The 19,885-nt window shown below is 47.1% G+C and overlaps 5 protein-coding genes across 5 annotated transcripts; 4 read left to right on the top strand and 1 right to left on the bottom strand.

Moving 5' to 3' along the window:
* Window positions 1–2,093: 2,093 nt before the first annotated feature.
* On the top strand, window positions 2,094–2,608 carry F5Y00DRAFT_262093 (uncharacterized protein; the record flags this gene model as incomplete). Its single annotated transcript, XM_048011325.1, has 2 exons — window positions 2,094–2,187; window positions 2,316–2,608. The coding sequence occupies 2 exons, from the start codon at window positions 2,094–2,096 to the stop codon at window positions 2,606–2,608; spliced, it is 387 nt and encodes a 128-aa protein (XP_047864865.1).
* Window positions 2,609–3,042: 434 nt separating this feature from the next.
* F5Y00DRAFT_78323 (family 10 xylanase) lies at window positions 3,043–4,633 on the bottom strand. Its single transcript, XM_048014137.1, has 4 exons — window positions 3,953–4,633; window positions 3,726–3,889; window positions 3,290–3,566; window positions 3,043–3,229 (listed from the first exon to the last, which is right to left on the bottom strand). Exons 1-4 carry the CDS (start codon window positions 4,400–4,402, stop codon window positions 3,137–3,139), a joined length of 984 nt encoding a protein of 327 aa, XP_047864864.1. The 5' UTR covers window positions 4,403–4,633; the 3' UTR covers window positions 3,043–3,136.
* A 2,478-nt stretch (window positions 4,634–7,111) lies between these two features.
* F5Y00DRAFT_253147 (MFS general substrate transporter) lies at window positions 7,112–9,097 on the top strand (the record flags this gene model as incomplete). Its single annotated transcript, XM_048010017.1, has 2 exons — window positions 7,112–7,247; window positions 7,425–9,097. The coding sequence occupies 2 exons, from the start codon at window positions 7,112–7,114 to the stop codon at window positions 9,095–9,097; spliced, it is 1,809 nt and encodes a 602-aa protein (XP_047864863.1).
* An 851-nt stretch (window positions 9,098–9,948) lies between these two features.
* On the top strand, window positions 9,949–12,089 carry F5Y00DRAFT_78374 (uncharacterized protein). Its single transcript, XM_048014138.1, has 4 exons — window positions 9,949–10,755; window positions 10,808–11,095; window positions 11,148–11,278; window positions 11,330–12,089. The coding sequence occupies exons 1-4, from the start codon at window positions 10,479–10,481 to the stop codon at window positions 11,900–11,902; spliced, it is 1,269 nt and encodes a 422-aa protein (XP_047864862.1). The 5' UTR covers window positions 9,949–10,478; the 3' UTR covers window positions 11,903–12,089.
* A 587-nt stretch (window positions 12,090–12,676) lies between these two features.
* On the top strand, window positions 12,677–14,035 carry F5Y00DRAFT_253146 (F-actin capping protein, beta subunit; the record flags this gene model as incomplete). The annotated part of the gene is made up of 3 exons (XM_048010016.1): window positions 12,677–12,702; window positions 12,877–13,271; window positions 13,644–14,035. The coding sequence occupies 3 exons, from the start codon at window positions 12,677–12,679 to the stop codon at window positions 14,033–14,035; spliced, it is 813 nt and encodes a 270-aa protein (XP_047864861.1).
* Window positions 14,036–19,885: the final 5,850 nt, after the last annotated feature.

Below are 19,885 nucleotides of genomic sequence, written 5' to 3'. Positions count from 1 at the left end.
TAGCCTGGAATGCCAATGGCACGCCCTGTTAGATAGAATACCCCTTTTAATTGGCATAATATGACTCTTTCTTTAAACAGCGACAGCTTATACGTGAAATAGGATGAGATGGTATATGCATATAGGGCTTGGTCACTCAACGGTATTCAATCTTGCGATGTCGCGCTGATTATGAACTTCCATTGCAAACTGAAACTGCGACATCAATAAGCAATATCAACCAAAACCATAATGTTTCTTGCCGGCGGGCCAAGGGCATATTTGATACCAAGTAAGCGTATTGAACATCAGGTCAATATAGTCTAAGACCCCAATCTAAATCTATCATCACTCCCCTGGTAGTATCTGGTGACAATGATTAGACTTACCTATATTAGACCGATTGTAACGTAGCGAAGCGTCAGTTGCTCGTTCCAATTTGCGTGGGATACTAAGACACCCTCATATATCATAACAGGTGGTATAACATGGCTTCGTTCGTCCTGCTGATAGCTACCTTCGGAGACTAAGTAGTATCTGATAATACAGGTCTCTCGTAGGCTAAAAAAACTGTTATAAGCTATTTAAAGGGGGTTAGAGGGTAAGAATGGCGGCGTCACGCTTGTAGATGTAGATAATGATCAAGTATCCCAGAACAGACTACACGATATCGATTCCCATGTGATCTTTTTACATTAGTTTGACACTTCGACCTGTATATTATATCAGACACGAGTAGTCAAGAGAGGTGCGACAGCGGAGATATTAGCCACTACGTAGGGTGCAATTCCGTCATTCGAACGGCCCCTATTATATATCTATCAACTAACACAGTTCAGTACATCATTATCGTAACCTGAGAGTTTAGTTCACGGTAATTGCATCACAATAAACCGTCCATATCACAAGTTATCACCCACTCGTCGATATTGACGTAGTCTCTCGTAGTGATATCTGGGTATATTCGTCGTATCAGTATATCGGGAACGAGTTACGTTATATTGGTCGGAGAAGCGGCTCGTAACGTCTCCGTAAAGTTTCAACATTGTATTAAAACGGGCAAGATGTATTTCTTCCGTGTATTCGCGGAAATATATGGTTCGCGATACAGCTAAGGATCAGCGTCTCATAATATAGCGAAAGGGAATGAGTATACCTTTGAATACCTAGGTACGTTGGAAAAGAAGGAGCTCCACACGATTTAACTATGTATCTTCTAACGCTTATCATCCCATCTATGTATACGCCAATGTCGCTCTAAGCTCGTGGAGCTGGGGACAGGGCCACTATTTATCTTGGCACTCATTAGCTACCCCTGCGGGGGTTAGCGATCAGCCAGTGATAGCTTGCCATCTTATCGTTGGATGAGAAGCTGGAATTACGTCAGGTAACTGATAGATAGGAATTCTACTCAGTAAAGGAGCATCAGGTACGGCTGAATTACTCAGGGACGGGGGAAACAGGAACAATTGGTTCAATAGCTGTGCCTATTATGTTGCAAAATGACCTTCTAGAATCCCGCAAGAAGCATTCGACGAGATGTCATTGGCTAACCACCCCCAGCTTGAAGGCTTCCAGCGTAATGGTGGCTGGATTCCATGACGCTGATACGATATCTCACGAAGCCACCGGCCGCCTGGGATCCTGACGAGTTTTGGCATTGATAGGACATGGTATGGGCCAGGGATATAAATGAAAAGGTCAGATAGGTATCGGAATGAGACGGGGAGGGTGAACCGGAGGGTTTTGCTAGGAAAAAAGTTGCGGCTATCAATGAGCGAGCGAGCCTCGTTCGCATACCCAATGTGTATTGTACAACATCCGACATCCCTCCTAATTCTTTCCCCCAACTTCACACGTAAATAGTACATAATAAAGGTATGTAATATTTCTCGACGCAGCGAACATAGGAGCGAGTCACCATACCAATCCGTATATCCATCATCTATCTCGTAATGGAGATATCTATGATTTACGACAGGGTTGTTTGTTATTCTTCGATAAACAAGGATATCCTATCCTATTCACAATCCCTACTTACATACATAGCAAACCCCTCCAGCTCCTAGAAACCGCATAACTAAGACCGACCTCCGTTCGCAGATCCATCCACAATGACTACGCCCGAAGTATCTCACGGCCGCGGCGGCGCCGGTAACATCAACCCGGACGACACCAAGTACGTCGACGGCGAAATCGTGCGCCAGGGTCCCCAAGGCAGCCACGGCGACGGCGCATTTAGCACCGGCCGAGGAGGCAAGTCTTCTCTACCTATCTACCTATCTATCTACCCACCACCCATCCACCCTCTCACTAACAAACAACCCCCCCAACAGGCGCAGCCAACATCGCCGACGCCGACAAACCGCCCTCCGCAACGCGCGCAGACCGGGACATCGTCCCCGAGGAAGCCACGCGCCCGTCCACCGACGGCGAGAGCTTCCACGTAGGTCGCGGCGGCGCCGCGAACGTGCACCTGTCCGAGCAGGACAAGCTGAAAAAGCAAGAGAAGCACCACGGCAGCGGCGCCAACAAAGTCGTCGACACCCCATCCACGCCCGGCACCGCGCCGCACGTGAGCCTGGCTGATAAGCTGAAGCATAAGATCTTCGGGGTGTTTAAGAAATAAATAAAGAGAAATTTGCGATCGTACGGGATGGGATGGACGGTTAGGAAAGGGGAGGGGAGGGGGTGTGGGGAAAGCCGGCGGAAGGGATGAATGGATGAATGCGTCTATTACGTTGGGGATGGTTTGAAGAAAGGGAAATAAGGCTTCCCGGCTTACTTACTTACTTACTTACTTATTCTTCGCTTATTATTCTTACTGGCGGCTTAGCGCTGCCGGTCGCGATTTCGACTTGATTTTCAATGATATCCCGTTCTCTCTACATAGGTACACTCCGTCTACAAGGCTGCTCCGCGCGATCACGATATTTACTCCGGACCTAGGTACTAAGGTAAAGTGACACTTTGAAAACAGAGGTTTAAGCGCAGTCCTGTATCTTCAGAGCGTCTGAGGGATATGCAATCTTATATATCAGATTTGGTACTATATACAGTTAAATCATGAGGTAGTTTCGCTGATCCCCGAACCTTTCCTATATGTATAACTATTCTTTTTTTACCAAGCTTGGCCAGTCTAAAAACAGTTATCAGCTTATTTCAGGGCGCTGACGACGGCGTTATACGCGGGCTTGGGGTTGAAGCTGCCGTCGAACAGCAGGGGGTTGGTGCTGGCTCTCCAAGAGTCCTGTTGCGTCTATGGTCAGTATATCTCTGAAAGATTCGGAAAGGGGTGGCTTGTTCTTACCGGGTCTCGGACACCCCAGACGGTAATACCGACACACTTGGGCTCGTCCAGGCAGGCCTTGGTTACGGCGGCGTAGTCGTTAGCGGGAGCGGTCTGGATGTCGACTTCGGTGAATGCAACCTCCTTAACACCGCTGGCGGCGAGAGCCTTGATGGAGGCGGCGGCTTGGCTGGCGAGACCGGCGGTCAAGTGGGCTTGAGATCCAATGCCGTCGATGGGAACACCGGCAGCGATCCACTTCTTGACGTGGGCGACCATACCCGTGGTGAGCTTGGCACTATATCGTAAGTCAGCGGATGCTCGGTAGAGGAGTCTTTGGAGAAAATCCATGGCCGATTAGTCCATGTTGAGAGCCTGAACAGCCCGACGCATAGGTATAATGCCCTTGTTTAAGACACGTGGAAACAATGGGATATAATATATAGGATATACGTACTAGTTCGGCTGGTCGAGGTTGTAGTCGTTGATGTATAACTTCGCATCGGGATCAGCTTTGCGGGCAGCTTCGAAAGCAATGCGAACGAAGTCCTCGCCCAGGACATTAGAGAAGACCGACTGGCGCAGGGAACCGTCCTCGTTGAAGATTTCGTTCACGACGTCCTAAATACGAATTAGCTCCGCTTGTATCAACGATTTTTTTGTTGCCACCGCGGCGAGACGAACCCAGGCGTAGATCTTGCCCTTGTACCGCGTCACCAGAGTCGTAACGTGGTTCTCGAGGACCTGGGTGAGCTTCGTCTTGTCCCTGATGTTTTGAACCCAGCCGGGCAGCTGCGAGTGCCAGCAGAGGGTGTGGCCGCGGATGGTCTTGTTGTTGGTAGTAGCCCAGTCGACGAGGTAGTCGGCTCCGGCGAAGTTGAACCGGCCCTCGGAGGACTCGGTAGCATCCCACTTCATGCTGTTCTCAGGGGTCACCTGGCCGAAGTCCGCCTTGATGATATCAGCGGACTTGCCGGTCGATAGACGGTTCTGGTCGGCGCAGGTTCCGTAGTATAGCTTTCCCTTGGCTTTGATCAGCGCGTCGATGCTGTCGGTTGCCTGTCGCTCGGCAAGCTCGGTGGGAGCAGCTAAGGCTGCTAGAGGAGCCAGCAGGTATAGGAGAGTGGACTTCATGTTGTCGGTCTTTTCGGTACGATTGGGTACTGGGTTATTCCGCAAGGACTACAGTGAAGCTCTTAGATGGCGCAATGGTGGCATTACCCAGGCTTTATAGATGTCGATCCAAGTGCAACGGAGGATAGCACCCGTGGTAGGTGAGGCTAGATCTGGCTCCATAGCCACCCCCCATCAAAATAATTCTTGGAGATTTCACAGCGGTAAAATAGAATAGCATAGTGGTTAATTCCCAAGAAGGAAATATTGCTTGTCTAGAGCCCCATTTCTCGTCTTCCCATGTGCCAGCAAGGCGAGATTGGGGGGCGATCGGTGACAACGGCCCGCCAGCATAATAAGCGCTATACATGAACGTTGGCAAACCGGAGTAAAGAAGCGCTGCCCGCTGTCTCCACGAAAGAACTACACGGCTCCGCGAAAAGGAACGCCGTGGGGTGCATCACGCAATAATAGCCTAAAGTCAATGCTGGTATCGAGTATATATGCGATCATTATAGTGCAAGGGGGGTTTACGAACGTATTTATAGAAGACGCTCGGTATCAACCCCCCGAAATAAGGCTTGAAAACATCTCAAAGTTACGAGCTTATGCGGACCTATCAAGAAACTACTCTAGCCTAGGGACGTTGAAAGTGCGCACGAAGAGGGCGAGGTCGAAGACGAAATACGGAATTAGCTTAGAAAGACATCTAGACACTTTCACTGGGGGAAGGCCGGTTTCCCAAAAAAGTATTTTACTTGCTCTTAGATTGCTATGTAGTAACTGATGAATAGGTAGTAAGTTGATCTTGAGGCACACAATAGCTACCTAGATCGTGTCGTCAAAGCTACAGTATAAGATCCGGGGATATGCAAGGGAACCTACGTAAATGCCAGCTAACACGTGGTATAGAGAGTGGCATGTTGAGCAAAATGGTAAAATGAATGTCACACGCTCGATACAGGCTAAAAAAGGCTGACCTATATCCTGAATATAGGTGAACATTGGTGGAAAATCCAAAGGCCGCGAGCGTAGCATCCGCCAATCTATATAATTGTCGCTTACATTATACAATAACTATTTAAATTAGTTGAGAGATGACAATATGATGGTAATATGCTACTCACGTCTAGACACAATACTGACAAGTAGCAATCCATAAAGCAAGAATCCTAGATATGTCTGTGTGGTGAAAGGATACTACTATGTACATAGGTATCGCAAAAACGACGCCGTAATTGCTAACTAGCAATTACGCCTTATACGTGACAGTAGGTTATGTACACTAGTTGTTAGTTTCGGAGAAGTGGACTTGATCGTCGTGGATCTTGGTGTAGATCGAACCAGCAGGACACTACATATATGTAAGTAACTGCTAAAAGGCTTGGTGTTGTTTGGCTTTGCCAAAACTGGGATCCGCTAGGGGATGTTTGCGTAATCGAGGAATAGGGTCCCATTCAGGAATACCGCGGCGAGTTAGTTACTACGTAGTCCGTAGTCCGAGAATGTTGTCTGGAAGGAATAACGAGATTCTCGAAGCTGCTATGGTTTGCTGTCGTATAGCTTGAACATAGTCCTGTAGTAATACTCTAATTATTAAAGGGGGGATGAGATGGGAGTCTCTTCTCCTCATAGAAAGGAAACCTTCATCACTTATTCTTAAATTTCATGCGAGTGGTGACTCGTGAGTGTCGGGTCGTGAACAACCCCGACGTCCCATGGGGTTACCTAAGTGGCGATCCCTGCCCTCAGCTTTACTTCATATTTCCCCTGCGACGTCATGCCTTGCTGCTCGTGAACCATCATCAGACCACGAACGAGGGGTAGCTTGTTAGAAAGCAGCTTAGCTTTTGGGTAAGGTATGCACCTAGAGTACATAGTTTGTACCAACGATCCGTCATTTCTTTATGAGAGAGATGGCCGTTTTGTTTCTTCAACTATTCATTCATAGTTCATCCATCCAGTCCAGATTGAATTGCTTCCTCTCACGATTGCTGCCACAAATATTGCGTTATATCGCGTGCTGAAAATCAAAATCAAAAAGACATTCGTTTCCTGAACCCCAGGCGGAGGCTCGAAACCAACTATGATAACTAGGTCAAAGTGCCGGTAGATCCTCCGCATTTAATAGGCTAACAGGCGAGGAGAAGAGGTTCACTAGATGGTAACTTTGGTTGGAGGCTGGAGAGGAGCGGACCCGGACCAAGAACACGACGAAGCAGGTTCAACCCATTGACATTTTTATGCTACAGTTAGTTGATGGTTTAGGCCTGCATATTCAATTAATTGATGCAAGCTCTTGCAATAAGGTTAGGTAGGCACGGCCTTTTTGATTATTATGGAACATTAGACTCCGCCGATTGGGGCTCACAGTTCCCCAAACTGGACCCAGGCACTGCTGACAGCGGGAGCTTTTTAAGGTTTAGGTCGGAAGTTTAAGGTCAGGGGCCCCCTAATGAGAGCTGATGAGGCACCCCCAGGCCCTCAGGCTCCAGCTGACTGCCCCAACCTAGTTCAGTGTAACGCGACGCTATTTCGTCACGTTCCTTAAACTTAACCTACCGCCTCCATCCAATAATGGTCCCTAGGAATGATGACCAGCTTCGGCGCCCAGCTCCAAATTCTCGCTTACTTTCAGTCCAGTCCATCGTCTCTAAATACTCCCTTCGTTCTCACTCTTCCTCCTTCGAAGCTGACGATGAGCGATCAACATCCACCGAGTCAGGCAGAATGACACCCACGCCCAGCATCGAGAACGGCTCCCCCTTCGGTCGCTATCATGGCGAAGATACTCGCCCAACTAGTAAGAAGGAGCTTGCTGGTTGGTACATGTATGCCTTCGCCGCCGAGACCTACGTAATATGCGGTTAGTAAATATAAGCTCTTGCTCTTTTTATTCGCTGGAAGCACTGGAAATAATGCTGACAATCACTAGCCATCTGTGAGTAGCTACATCCTCTATCATATTCGAGAATCCTCACGCACTATCATCACAACTACCCAGTATATAACTAGTAAACGTGAGCTTACCAAACGCGAATAGCTTCATTTATTCCGATTCTATTAGAGAGCTTGGCCAGGGAAAATGGCGTCCTCTTGAGGGATCGGGAAAGCCCCTGCACGAGAACTTCGGACGGTCCGTGTATCGTCACTGTCGTCGGTATCGAGATCAATACGGCTAGCTTCGCTATGTACACCTTTAGTATAAGTGTACTACTCCAGGCATTACTAGTAGTCAGCATCAGCTGCGCGGCCGATCATGGCAACTATCGAAAGCGATTATTATTGACATTTGCGTGGATTGGAAGCTTTTGTGTCATGTGCTATATATTCATCTCTAAAGAGATATATATATTCGGCGCGCTGCTGGCTATCGTCTCTAACACGTCTTTCGGGGCGTCCTTCGTTCTGTTAAACTCCTTCCTTCCTCTCCTCGTCCGCCACCATCCGAAAGTATTGGAATCCGTAACCGGCATATCCGAAGATGACGACCTGGAATCGGATACTGCAATCGATACTCATTCTCGGTCGACATCCCCCACCCTGGCTGAGCATCCCCCAAATGATCCGACAACCCCCTTGCTCCCGCAAAATGACGGCAGCTCCGACGTCCACGACTTGCGACGAATCCCTACTCACGAGGAGCTTACCTCTATCGAGCTTCAACTGTCCAGCGAGATATCCGCGAAGGGGATTGGGATCGGTTACGGTGCTGCATTGTTCGTGCAATGCGCCTCCATATTAATATTAGTGAGCATGCATAGTTCTGTTTGGTCGCAACGGGTCGTGCTATTTTGTATCGGGGCTTGGTGGGCCGTTTTTACGATACCAGCAGCTATATGGCTGAGAGCTAGACCTGGGCCTCCCCTCGCAGAGAGCCAACACCGAGGCGCTCGTGCTTGGATATCTTATATCGCCTACTCGTGGAAGAATTTATTCCGGACGGTTAAGCTAGCACGACGTTTGATCGATGTTGTCTTGTTTTTGGTTAGCTGGTTTCTGATTTCCGACGCTATCGCGACGACATCTTCAACTGCCATATTATTTGCAAAGACGACCCTGCACATGGAACCGTGGGCGCTAGGGATGATTAACGTTATATCTACGACTACGGGTGTCTTAGGTGCCTTCGGTTGGTCGTTCGTCGCCAAGTATTTCAAGTTGCGACCCCATCAGACTGTGTTGAGCTGCATCGCCCTCTTTGAGATCATACCTATTTATGGTCTTCTAGGCTACTTGCCTTTAGTCCAACGATGGGGAGTTTTCGGGCTTCAACAGCCGTGGGAAATGTACCCCCTAGCTGCCGTTTACGGTCTCGTCCTCGGCGGACTTAGTTCATATTGCCGATCACTTTACGGAGAACTGATACCTCCCGGCTCCGAAGCTGCTTTTTATGCATTGTACGCTATTACCGACAAAGGCTCAAGCATATTCGGACCTGTTATAGTGGGAGCTATTATAGACGCATCTGGTGAAATTAGACCGGCATTTTGGTTCTTGGCGGCGTTGGTCAGCCTTCCTGCACCATTTATATATTTCGTCAATGTCGAACGCGGCAAGTTCGAAGGAGAAAAACTGGCCGAGGTAATCGAGGGCTTTAAGAGCAGAGACGATATTTATGAGGGCAGATTTGGCAACGGTGTCGAAGGTCAAGGAGTTCTTTCCGGTTACGATGGGCAGAATGATGAGGAGGTTGACGGTCATGCAAGGTCATAATACCCCGGATTTATTCAAGAATACTTTTATGTGAGGGTCTATCTTGCATAGCGACGGCGTTGACTTTTCTTCATTTACATAGGGAAAGATTGGATAACTAGGTCTAATTATAATTATTAGATACCTCGCTCAGTTTTCATTTGGGGAACTAATTTAATCGAACACTAACAACGCCCGGCAAGTTATGTAGAGGCCCTTGTTTGGCATACTATGTACTGATCGCTATGTCACACAGAAACTGGCCAATGCTATTACGTATTGTAGCCTATTACGGAATACAGCCGATGCCAATAGCATACTCATTAGCCCCTATATCTCAACAACATGTACATAAATTCAGCAGGCAATACTGAAGTTGTTTGACTTGATTTTTCTACCTCATTATTGCAAGTTCAGAAACTTTCCGTTGATGGAAATAAAAACGAGCTCGGAACAGATGATCGACATTACCGAATATCTATAACCAATGCTTTAGGTTTATCGGTTCCTGGATACGGTAAACACATGTACATACGATACGGTAGATTATACCAAACTAGGCTTAGGGTATTCCGATAGTTAACTGTAGCTTCCTACAATAGGTAGACTGCTAGCGTAGCAGCGTAGGTCCGGTATTTTGAACTTGGACCTCCTCCACCTTGCTTCCCATTTCTCCTCTTCGTCTTCTCCAGAATCAAAACACAATTCGAGCTGGTGGTGCTGCCTAGGTGGTGGTGGTTCAATCGGAACGCGAATCGCGCTATTACGATACCTAAGTACATATAAGGAACTAACTCGTTACTAATAATCACCTATGACTAAGTAGGTATTATTATTCTCCTTGTCCTTTGGTAGGTAGCTAACAGCTACCTGTCCATTCTAGGTCCGAGTCGGCATCTGTTCCCGAGATATCTAGACTCTACCGCGTACTCCTTTGTCATAGTATCCACGTCCCGGAGCTCTCATAATTCGATTGGAACAGCTATGTTATGATTCGGCCCCCGGCGCATTGTAACACGGTGTAGAGTAGGATCTCGACAGTTAATTGAGAGACGCGCCAAGCTACCAAATATTTCCCCCCTTCCCCGCCACATCCGTTTCCGGCTTACGATTTCTCAATCGCATCGCTGCCGAATCTCATCCAACGTCGCGAGCTTCGTCCTCGGCACACATAGGCATAGGACCAGCTTCGATATTGTTAGATACGCGCCCATATTTGTTTGATAGCTTCTCACCAATTTCTTGGTCAAATATTTATATTGATTACACGAACGATAAGACTTTTTTTTCTATTCGAGCGCAATCGACCCCTTTACCAGCCATCGACTTCGTACTATATAGCCTACGTTTGCGCATCCACCCACCTTATATATAGACAAATTACTATTCAAGATTCGCGATAATGGCGACTGCTCGTAAACGCCCGCGCCCGGAGCCAGAGGAGAGCCAGGCAGAATGCCCTTTTAGCGTTATCCATCCCGACCCAAACGAAAAAGAGAAGAAGGCGAAGCGTAGACGGCAAGAGTCTGAAGACCATCCTCAGCCCAAGATATTGCTTCAAGCGTCCCCTTTCGCGCCTATGGGCAAGTTTAAAGATCCCAATAATACCATGGACCGGCATTATCAAGTTCAACCATATCAGAAATGGATGGACATGACGCGGTATAATAGTTTCGTCCGTAAGTGTCTGAAATTGTTCGCATGTCGCGCAGTATACTCAAGAACGTTTAGTGAATGGTGTTAAATACTGGAGCGAGGGTTTCATATTCGTTGCCAATAGTTCGACGATCGAGCGCCAGAAAAATCCGGGCGAAGCCCTACAGCCTAGGAAGAAGTCAGACGACGATTGGGTAGCAAGAATCTTGGAGATTCGAGCGGCCGACGAGCATCACGTATACGCACGCGTGTATTGGATGTACTGGCCGGATGAGTTGCCGGTAGGTACGCAAGACGGGAAGAAACTCATACAGGGACGACAGTGGTATCATGGCGCAAACGAGTTGATCGCGTCCAATCATAGTAAGGGTTAACACATTTCCAAGTTTTATAGCTCGCTCCTAACAAAGCATAGTGGATGTGATCAACGTAGTCAGTGTTACCGCCGCAGCAACCGTCAATCAATGGGACGAGACCAACGAGGACGAAGTCCAGCCTGCGCTCTATTGGCGTCAGGCTTTTGACGTCCGTAGTATGGAGCTCTCTGTAAGTTCAGTTCATTTGCTCCTCTTAGTTTCACCAACTAACAAGAAATAGTCTGCGGAGCTGCGCTGCAAATGCAATCGTCCCGAAAATCCGGATAAGAGGCTATTTGGCTGTTCAAACGAAGAATGTAAAAAGTGGCTCCATGATGAGTGTCTGATCCACGAAGCACTTCTGAAGACATACAAGCGCCTGGGAACCGATAAGCCGCACAAACCTACACCGGTGAAGGAGGAGGAAGCTGGCGAGGCGGCTAAGCGGCCACTAAGTCCTAGCGAGACGGGTGCAGCACAAACGGCCGAGCAATCGATCGACGTAAAGCCTGAAGAGCAGCAACAAACCATAGAACTTGCCGACGTCGAAAACGCCCTTCCGGCCATCAAAGCCGAAAGTACGAGCGTCTCCGTCGCGACCTCTAAGCCCAAACCAAGAGGGCGACCCCGCAAGTCAGGAGTGGATGGCCCGACGGCCGCGAAGCCATACGAAGGGTTGTTCGAGGGCGTAATACAAAGTGACCTAAGTCCACCGGTCCTTGAGATCACGGATCTCCGAGAGAGCGTCACAGGTGGAGACAAGTCGTGGACAGAACCCCTTCACTGCTTAATCTGCGATCACGAGATCCAGTAGGTGATGATATCGATACGCTATACTTATTCTACGAGACGTTGCGAGTTATCTTAAGGTTCGACGAGTATATATTCCTGTCCTTTGTCCTTTGCCAGAGAGCCTTGTCCTTTCTGCTCGGCGTTTTAGGGAGTAATTTATTATACCCTGCATTTTCTTGCGGGGGTGGCCGTTTCGTATGTTCAGAGTATGAGTTGTAAGTTGTGCTAGCCGGAGTAGATTGAAGCTCCAGGAGAAGTCAGAACAGCGGGATAAAAGTTGAGATTCGTGGACACCTGGGAGTCTGAAGGGGTAAGTCAGTCAAGTAGATTAAATAAAATAAACAGGTATTACTAGATTGGCCTGCTCGAAGGATGGAGTAGATATGCCCATAGTAGTCAGTCAGTCGGTACGGTATAATCGAAGCAGTAGTTGACTTCTAGAGTCGGATCTGTATATAGTGTTAATAGAAGCCATCCTGCTGAAGCTATTGAGGTCCCTTCCCACGTGTAGCTAACGTTAGGTACCTGGGTACGTACCTACAGCTCTCCTTACTTGAGGTACTTACCGTGTAAGGAAATGACCCACTTTTCGAACGAACCCCACCATCGATTGAAACGCCAACTGCGGTCGACTTTCAAATGTTCCCCCTCTAACATCTTAGAAGAATATCTATCACAACCACTACTCCCAACACTCTCTTATTAGGTTGTCTACCTAGATTACCTCTGGAATTATTACGTTATAGAACCCTTCGGAGAAACTGCAAATAGCATCACGAGTCTTTTAAGAGTCACCATGGCCGACCCATTTGACTCGGCTCTGTACGTATTCTCCTGCTTTCACCTCCTGCCTTTGCTCTCGCTCTCCCCTGGCTGCCTTATTCTCTCTACCTAAATCAAGAGACATATATATATATATATATATATATATATATATACTACATATATGCATACACATAGCCATGATTAATGCTAACGTTCATTACTATACGCCAGCGACCTCCTTCGACGTCTCAACCCTAAGCACACGACCGCACACCTAAACTCCCTAATCCGCCTGGCACCCGACCTAACTGAGGACCTCCTCTCCTCCGTCGATCAGCCCCTTTCGATCCGGCGGTGTAAGCAGACCGGCCGTGACTACCTTCTCTGCGATTACAATCGTGACGGTGACAGCTACCGCTCGCCATGGAGTAACGAGTTCGACCCGCCGCTCGAAGGCGGTGCTGCTTCCGCCGCTAGCTTGCCGTCCGAGAAGGTCCGTAAAATGGAGGTCCGCGCCAACGAAGCCTTCGATCTCTACCGAGACCTCTACTACGAGGGCGGCGTCAGTAGCGTCTACTTTTGGAACCTCGATGACGGCTTCGCAGGCGTTGTGCTTTTAAAGAAGGGTAAGTTTGGCTTGTGAATTTTCATTATTCTATACGTGGAGCATGTGCCTAGGGTTCAGTATACAACAGGCCTGAGAAGTACTTGTCGTTCCGTTGCTGCTCGTCAATATATTCGAAAGTAGTTACAAGAGAGCACTATGTTATTCCTCGATTTTTAGAGAACTTGGTGCTTTGAGTTACCCCGACTTCCAAGACATGGAGTCTAGCTCAGATCGGAGGTTACAGATCTTGTATCTCACATCTGAGACCTCGAAGCTAGCACGAGCCCAACTACGAGAAGACAACCGACGTAATTGGTGTCGGTGATATATATACTTCCTCACCTACCTCGAATATGAGAACTCCGCGGCTAATATATTGTACCCGTATCAGAGGCCAGACCAGGCAGCGCTAGTGAGGGTGCCTGGGACTCGATTCATGTCTTCGAGGCGATCGATCGAGCCCGTTTCACCCAATATAACTTAACGTCCACCGTCATCCTATCGTTGTCTACCAACTCGAACAGCCTCGGAGACATGGATCTCTCAGGCAACATGACCCGCCAGATCGAGATCGAACTGCCGGCCGAGAGCGAGGAGCAGCAGATTGCCAATATCGGGAAGCTCGTAGAGGATATGGAGCTCAAGATGCGAAACTTGCTACAGGAGGTCTACTTCGGAAAGGCCAAGGACGTGGTTGGCGACTTAAGGAGCGTAGGAAGCTTGAGCCAGGGTGCAAAGGACAGAGAAGCTCATAAGGAGCTCGTCGGAAGCATGATGCGATGACGGGTGACATCGAACCATTAATATGACACTTCTAAGATATGATGATGCGGAAAGGTTTTACGTCCGGGCGTGGTTTTTGGCTACGGGAGTCTCGGACGATGAGTAGGTATGACAGCGATGACGAATAGTTGCACGGCAGCAACAGATCGGAATGATGACCAGTCACAAGGTTTCGGAAAATATGTCTGACAGTCTGAGACTTGGTAAGTTCGTGTACGGTCCAGGGGAAACATCTTAGATTAGACGTGAGGCCTTGTCTGGGCATAATCTCCCCCCAACAGTTTTGAGTTTGTGAGATCCAAGGTCCCCCGCAAGATCCTTTTTTTTGATCGTACGATCCTTTCCGGCTTCAGCGCGGAGTAGATAATAATAGCTCGTTCGGCATAAGATTTTTATTATTATATTATGAGATGGGGCGACACGTAATTAGATATATGTATCTGTCGACAACTCAAATCTTGTTTCCCGAGTCCAGATGCGAGTCTCTCTAGATGCTCGATGCTCGATGTTTAATGATTGGCGATGCACGAACTTATGGGCCTTCCTGTTTGGAGTGAGACAGCGAGTTCGAGAAAAACGAGGGGACCCCTTGCGTGCCCCGGATGCAATTCCGGCTGCGGGAGACGTACATGCAGTAGCATCGCAATTGAATCAGACAAACACAAACACGAGTATGTATGTAAGTTAGATGAGTATATGCGTGTCTGAGTGAAAGAAGGCTTTTCCGTCTTGGACTCATTGTTTCAAGGACGATGCAAGTCGATGCAAGTCGACGCCGCGGGACTACGTTACTATTATTTATTATTGCTGAATTAAACTAAACAAATGAGCAAGCAAATCAATGACTTGAAATAGAGGTACTTAACCCGGCCAACCCGCGTCGCGACCGTTGCAGATACAACATTACAGCATTTGGTTTGGCGGCTTTATATGGAATCATTACTACGACTTTGGATGTATGTAGGTGGGTTGGAAAAGGGGGGGCTGAGAAGAATTTTATTATTTTGTTTTAATTTGTTTTATTTTATTTTATTTCAAAGTATTTCGTTTCTTATGTACGTCTCTCTGCATTCCTTACCCCTTGTTATGGAAGGATTGATTGATGGATTGATTGATTGATTGGGAAGGGAACGACGGGATGCAATGGAACATGACCACGTTTCTGTATACATACATGTGCGTTGCTGTTCGCGTTACCTACCCCCTTAGACAATTCAGAAAAAAAAAGGGGGGGGTGAGGGAGAAACAGGTTGGCGCGTTTCTTGTAGCCGATGATCTCTGTCTGTCTCTGCTTCCAGAAGGAATCCAGATCGCGGATGGAATGATTCGGGTTTTCTTCTATGTACGTGTATGTATTATCGTATGTAAGGTACAGACAGTGCCTACTACTACATACTACATACTGGGACGGATGGAGCCGTCGTGTCGCGTGGTTGACACATCAGAGGTGAGGTTCAGGTCTTGGATTAACTACAGGTACCTAACCTAACATACATAGTGTAACTAACTAGAACATTTCTTTCTTTCTTCTTTTCTTTCTAGACCGCTATACTACCTCCACTATATATACATACCTACGTCTATCCATACATAATACGTAAAATACATAGGTGCCTACCTAGGCTGCTAGGTTAGTCCCGAGACGACGATCTATCTGAAATAGCGTATAGCGTCATTGGAAAGGAGAGGTCGATCTGCGCGGTTAAGGAACCCCGTAAAAAAAAAAAAAAAAAATTAATAATAGGTAATCATAATAATAAAAATTAGCAGGCATATGCTGGCATTGGTTGTTCGAGGTAATTAGAAAATATGTAATTTTGTAGCGTATGATTTATATTTAGGTAGATCTAGACTCGGGAACATGCAGGTAAAAGTCTGCGATAGAATACCGGTGCAACTAAACTAACTAAACTAAACTAAACTAATATCTAAGGTAAGGTAATTCTCGCTCCGTCCCGCCGAATTAGATACCTAAGTTGGACTCTAGTAGTGATTACCTTAGTATACCGTACCAAGTTCCGCTGGTTCTAGTAAACCGTTAATTCACCGTGTTTTCACCGTTTAAACTTTTTTTCATTAATGAAATTCCAACTTCTTGAACGTTGAATAACTTTAGCAAGCGTTTGGAAATATTTAAACCATTTGAAAGCACTTCGGGTATTTATATTTTTAAATTATTGAAATTTAATAAGGTATTTAATCTTTTAAACGTTTAAAAGGAGACGGGAGAGCCACGGGAGCCACGGGAGCTAACGGGAAGGTACGTATACGTACAAACGAGCGTATAAACGAGCGTACAAACGCAATTAGAAGCAGTAGGATTACCTAGGCTATTGAAGATTTTACAATTCTACGATGCTACGATGCTACGATGCTACGTGATAAGGCTACGTGATGAGGCTACGAGGCTACGGGGCTACGATGACTCCTGGGTCCTGGGTCCTGGGTCCTAGGTCCTGGCTATAATGGCTTGGCTTGGCCTGGCTGGCTGGCTGGCTGAGGTTTGAAGACTTAGAAGGAAAGAAAGAAGAATCGCTTTCGAAGGGGGGAGAGGCCTTTATATAGACGATTCCGAAGACTTAATTAGCCAGGCCTCTTGCTACTTGGGTACGCTTCTTGCTGCTTGGGTATGCTTCTAAAGACTTAATCAGCCAGACAGGCCTCTTGCCAGGCTTCTTGCTGCTCGGGTAGATCGACAGGGGCAGCGGGAAAGAGATAGACTCGAACGCTTGAATGATTTAAATGATTTAAAATTTTAAAGTATTAATATATTCGAATATTTCAAGCCTTTTCAAACGTTTAGATTCGAATTGTTATTAAAAGCGTGTCAAACGTTAATATTTACTAACATTTATCATCTTAAATATTTAAGAAAGTGTAACTGTAAAAAGACGGTTTATAATTATAAAACGGTTAAGAGCAACCAGCGGATCTTGGTATGGTATACCTGTTATACTTACACTAGTTAGAGGAGATACGGAAGACGTGAGAATTATTATCCTGCCTGCCTGCTTGCCTGCCTACTTGCCTGTCATGATCGTCCTACGTAGGTATGTCCACGCGGCCGGCCGGGGAGGGTATCCGGTGCAGTATGTAGTTGTGTTGTCGACTCTGCTCTGCCTCTTCTCTGCGCGCGTCGGAAATTGTACGTATGTAGGTATGTATGTAGTCTACGTGGTGTACGAGCGAAGTCCTAGGCCAACCCGACCTACCTAACCTAATCTTACCTTGCGCGTTGATGCTGTTATTGTTGTTGTTGTCATTCTCCCCTCCTCCTGCTACTGCACGTCGACACATCGGTAGGCAACTTTCGAAAATAGGTAGTTATCTGAAAAGGTGGCCTGAGATTCGATATATAAGTATGAGATAGGTACCTACGTACAATACACCGCGTCGCAAGTTTCGGCACGCTTTCGCCAAGACTCACGATAGCGGAAAGGAAAGGGAAAGGGACAAGAGCACAGAGCGCAGAGCAAACAGGCGAGTTGTCGTTGGTCGACGTTTACGGCCCCGTGGGAAGATGATGTGCACTGCATGGAATGTTTCTAGAAGGACGCTCCGCTTTCGTGTCTCTGCCCAGCTCAGGTAGGATTCGCTCGGTTGGCTGGCTGGGCGATTTAGGGTCCCGGATATGTCTGATAGGGGGTTCGCTGAGGAAAAAAAGCACAGATGTCAGAGGCTGGATTCCCCTTGCAAACGTCGGCAAGTCGGTATGGGTATGGATAGGGTACCCTGACATAGACCATAGACAAATACCGTGGTATGTATTCAGTATTGTACATATAGCGCACAGGGTTTTCATGTCAATTGTCATTTCAGGGAATAATTCGCTGCATCAGCCAGCCAGCCAGCCGAGGAGAATTTACGATTGGCCGGGAAGGGATATATTATCTGTGAGCTTACACGGCAGGACGGTTTCGGTACTCTGCTAGTTAGTTAGAATAAACCTGGGAATCTTTTCGGATCCCAGTATTCAGTATTGTATTGATTTCTCAGTAGCGCTTATGAGCCCTGCTCGGGTGGTGTCATTATGAGCTATCCAAGTACATACGTAGCGGATATCTGATACAGACGATCCTAAAAGTCCGGGGACGTTTGATGCTCAGGTGATGATATGGAGACTTGTTGGACTTCTTGGCCGTACATCAGACGAAGCTTTCTCCGTAAGAGCCTCTTTTACATACCACCTAGCGTAGGCGCCTAGTATGAATAGGTAGGTATGTAATATACGCCATGTAACCGCGCCGATAAAAAAGGCGCGATGCCGAGGACTGTCCCTGTCGTTGGAAGTGGGCAGGTGACCTGAGGTGTCTGAATACCTATCGGCCGAGGCCCGTTTGACGCTATATGGAACTAGGTCTATTAAGGTCTGGACTACGGAACGAACTGGCGCCAGTGGGTGGTTGATCTGTATTTTAGTCTTGATATTTTCTCGGAAATACGTGCGGAATAAGATGTGCAATAATATGTGTGAGTTATTATTATAGAAGATTCCGCAGCGCTCATGCGTATCGGGGACTATGTCCGTGAAGAATGGAACCCAACTATCGGCCGTGGCGTCATTGGGACCTAGCTAGGCTAGCTAGGACCCAGGTATGACCTAGGTATGAAGTTAAATCAAGACTGAATCGAGACTGGAGAATAGGTAGTCAGGGTAGTGATAACAGCCGAAGTTCCAGTCGCCGGTGTTATATATGTACCGATCGTGAATGCATTAATAGTATGAATGCGTTGATACCTATATAGGTCCACGTACTGTACCTACCTACCTACTCGATATCAGATATTGTATGTGTTTCAAGTTTAGTAACCTGATATTAGTGGTACTGTGGTAGGTAGTGTTTTGCCTCAGCTGGCTGCGTGCTATCTAACCAAGAAGGGGGGTGTACATAGTCTACCTAACTTACCTGGGTTAACCTAAGATGTATATCCAATGTAATTGATAAAGTTTGCTTCCCATGTCTCTACACTACGCTACCTAACGCTACACAGTAGTGTATCTCATTAGCGTGCCTTCTCTTCCCTATCCTTATTTCCACAGGCAACTACTGTATTGTATTTCTCAATGTCGTAGTTGATGAAATACCTAAGTTAAACATTCACCTAAACATCCCCCCGCTCATTATTTTATTCCTTATTGTTATTGCCTTCTCGCCTCTCCTCCTATAAGGTAAAAGGTAAGATAACCCAAGACACATGGTCTCATCCGTTAATAATATCATATCAATACCGAACATCTTTGACACCCTTTGAGTTGCATCGCATAGTTGCTATAATTGTCCACTACGTGCGTTACGAGGCGGTGGCCATGACTATCTCATCCCATCTGATCCCATCTGCAACGTTAGGTATGTACATAGGTAGTGATTGATACATACAACCTTATACGCCACCCTATACGTCGACTATGTATTGTAAACATTTAAATCACATTGTTGTTTTTTGCATTTTCTAATCTCTAACGAGAAGGAGGAGGTTAGGTATGCTCTCAAGCCGGTTCGTTCCGTTTTCTTGTCTCTGTTCGCCGTGTTGGACTGCTCACTGACATACGCTACGTACCTAAAACCAAGCCTTCCATCCCAAGCCCAACCCCAAGCCCGGGCCCCCAAGCGATCCATCTTTAAACAGACAAGGGGGGTCGCAGCCAAGCAGCTTGCCAAGGTGCTCTTTTAGCGGTTACCGCAATCACTGGGTGCATAAATGAACCACAAGGAGCAACCTGCTGGGACTCCACAGCTTCTCCCTGATGCTCCATCGACCATACCCATAACCATATCCATACCAGCCCAAACCTGGGCTGGCGGCGGTGGCGGCCTCCCCATGCGTACCGATCTACAGTACGTTACATAT

Source organism: Daldinia vernicosa, assembly GCF_022497035.1.
Source record: "Daldinia vernicosa strain CBS 139.73 unplaced genomic scaffold F5Y00scaffold_23, whole genome shotgun sequence".
NCBI lineage: Eukaryota > Fungi > Ascomycota > Sordariomycetes > Xylariales > Hypoxylaceae > Daldinia > Daldinia vernicosa.
The sequence above is the reverse complement of the archived record's forward strand: the minus strand, read 5'-3'. Positions and strand labels throughout refer to the sequence as shown.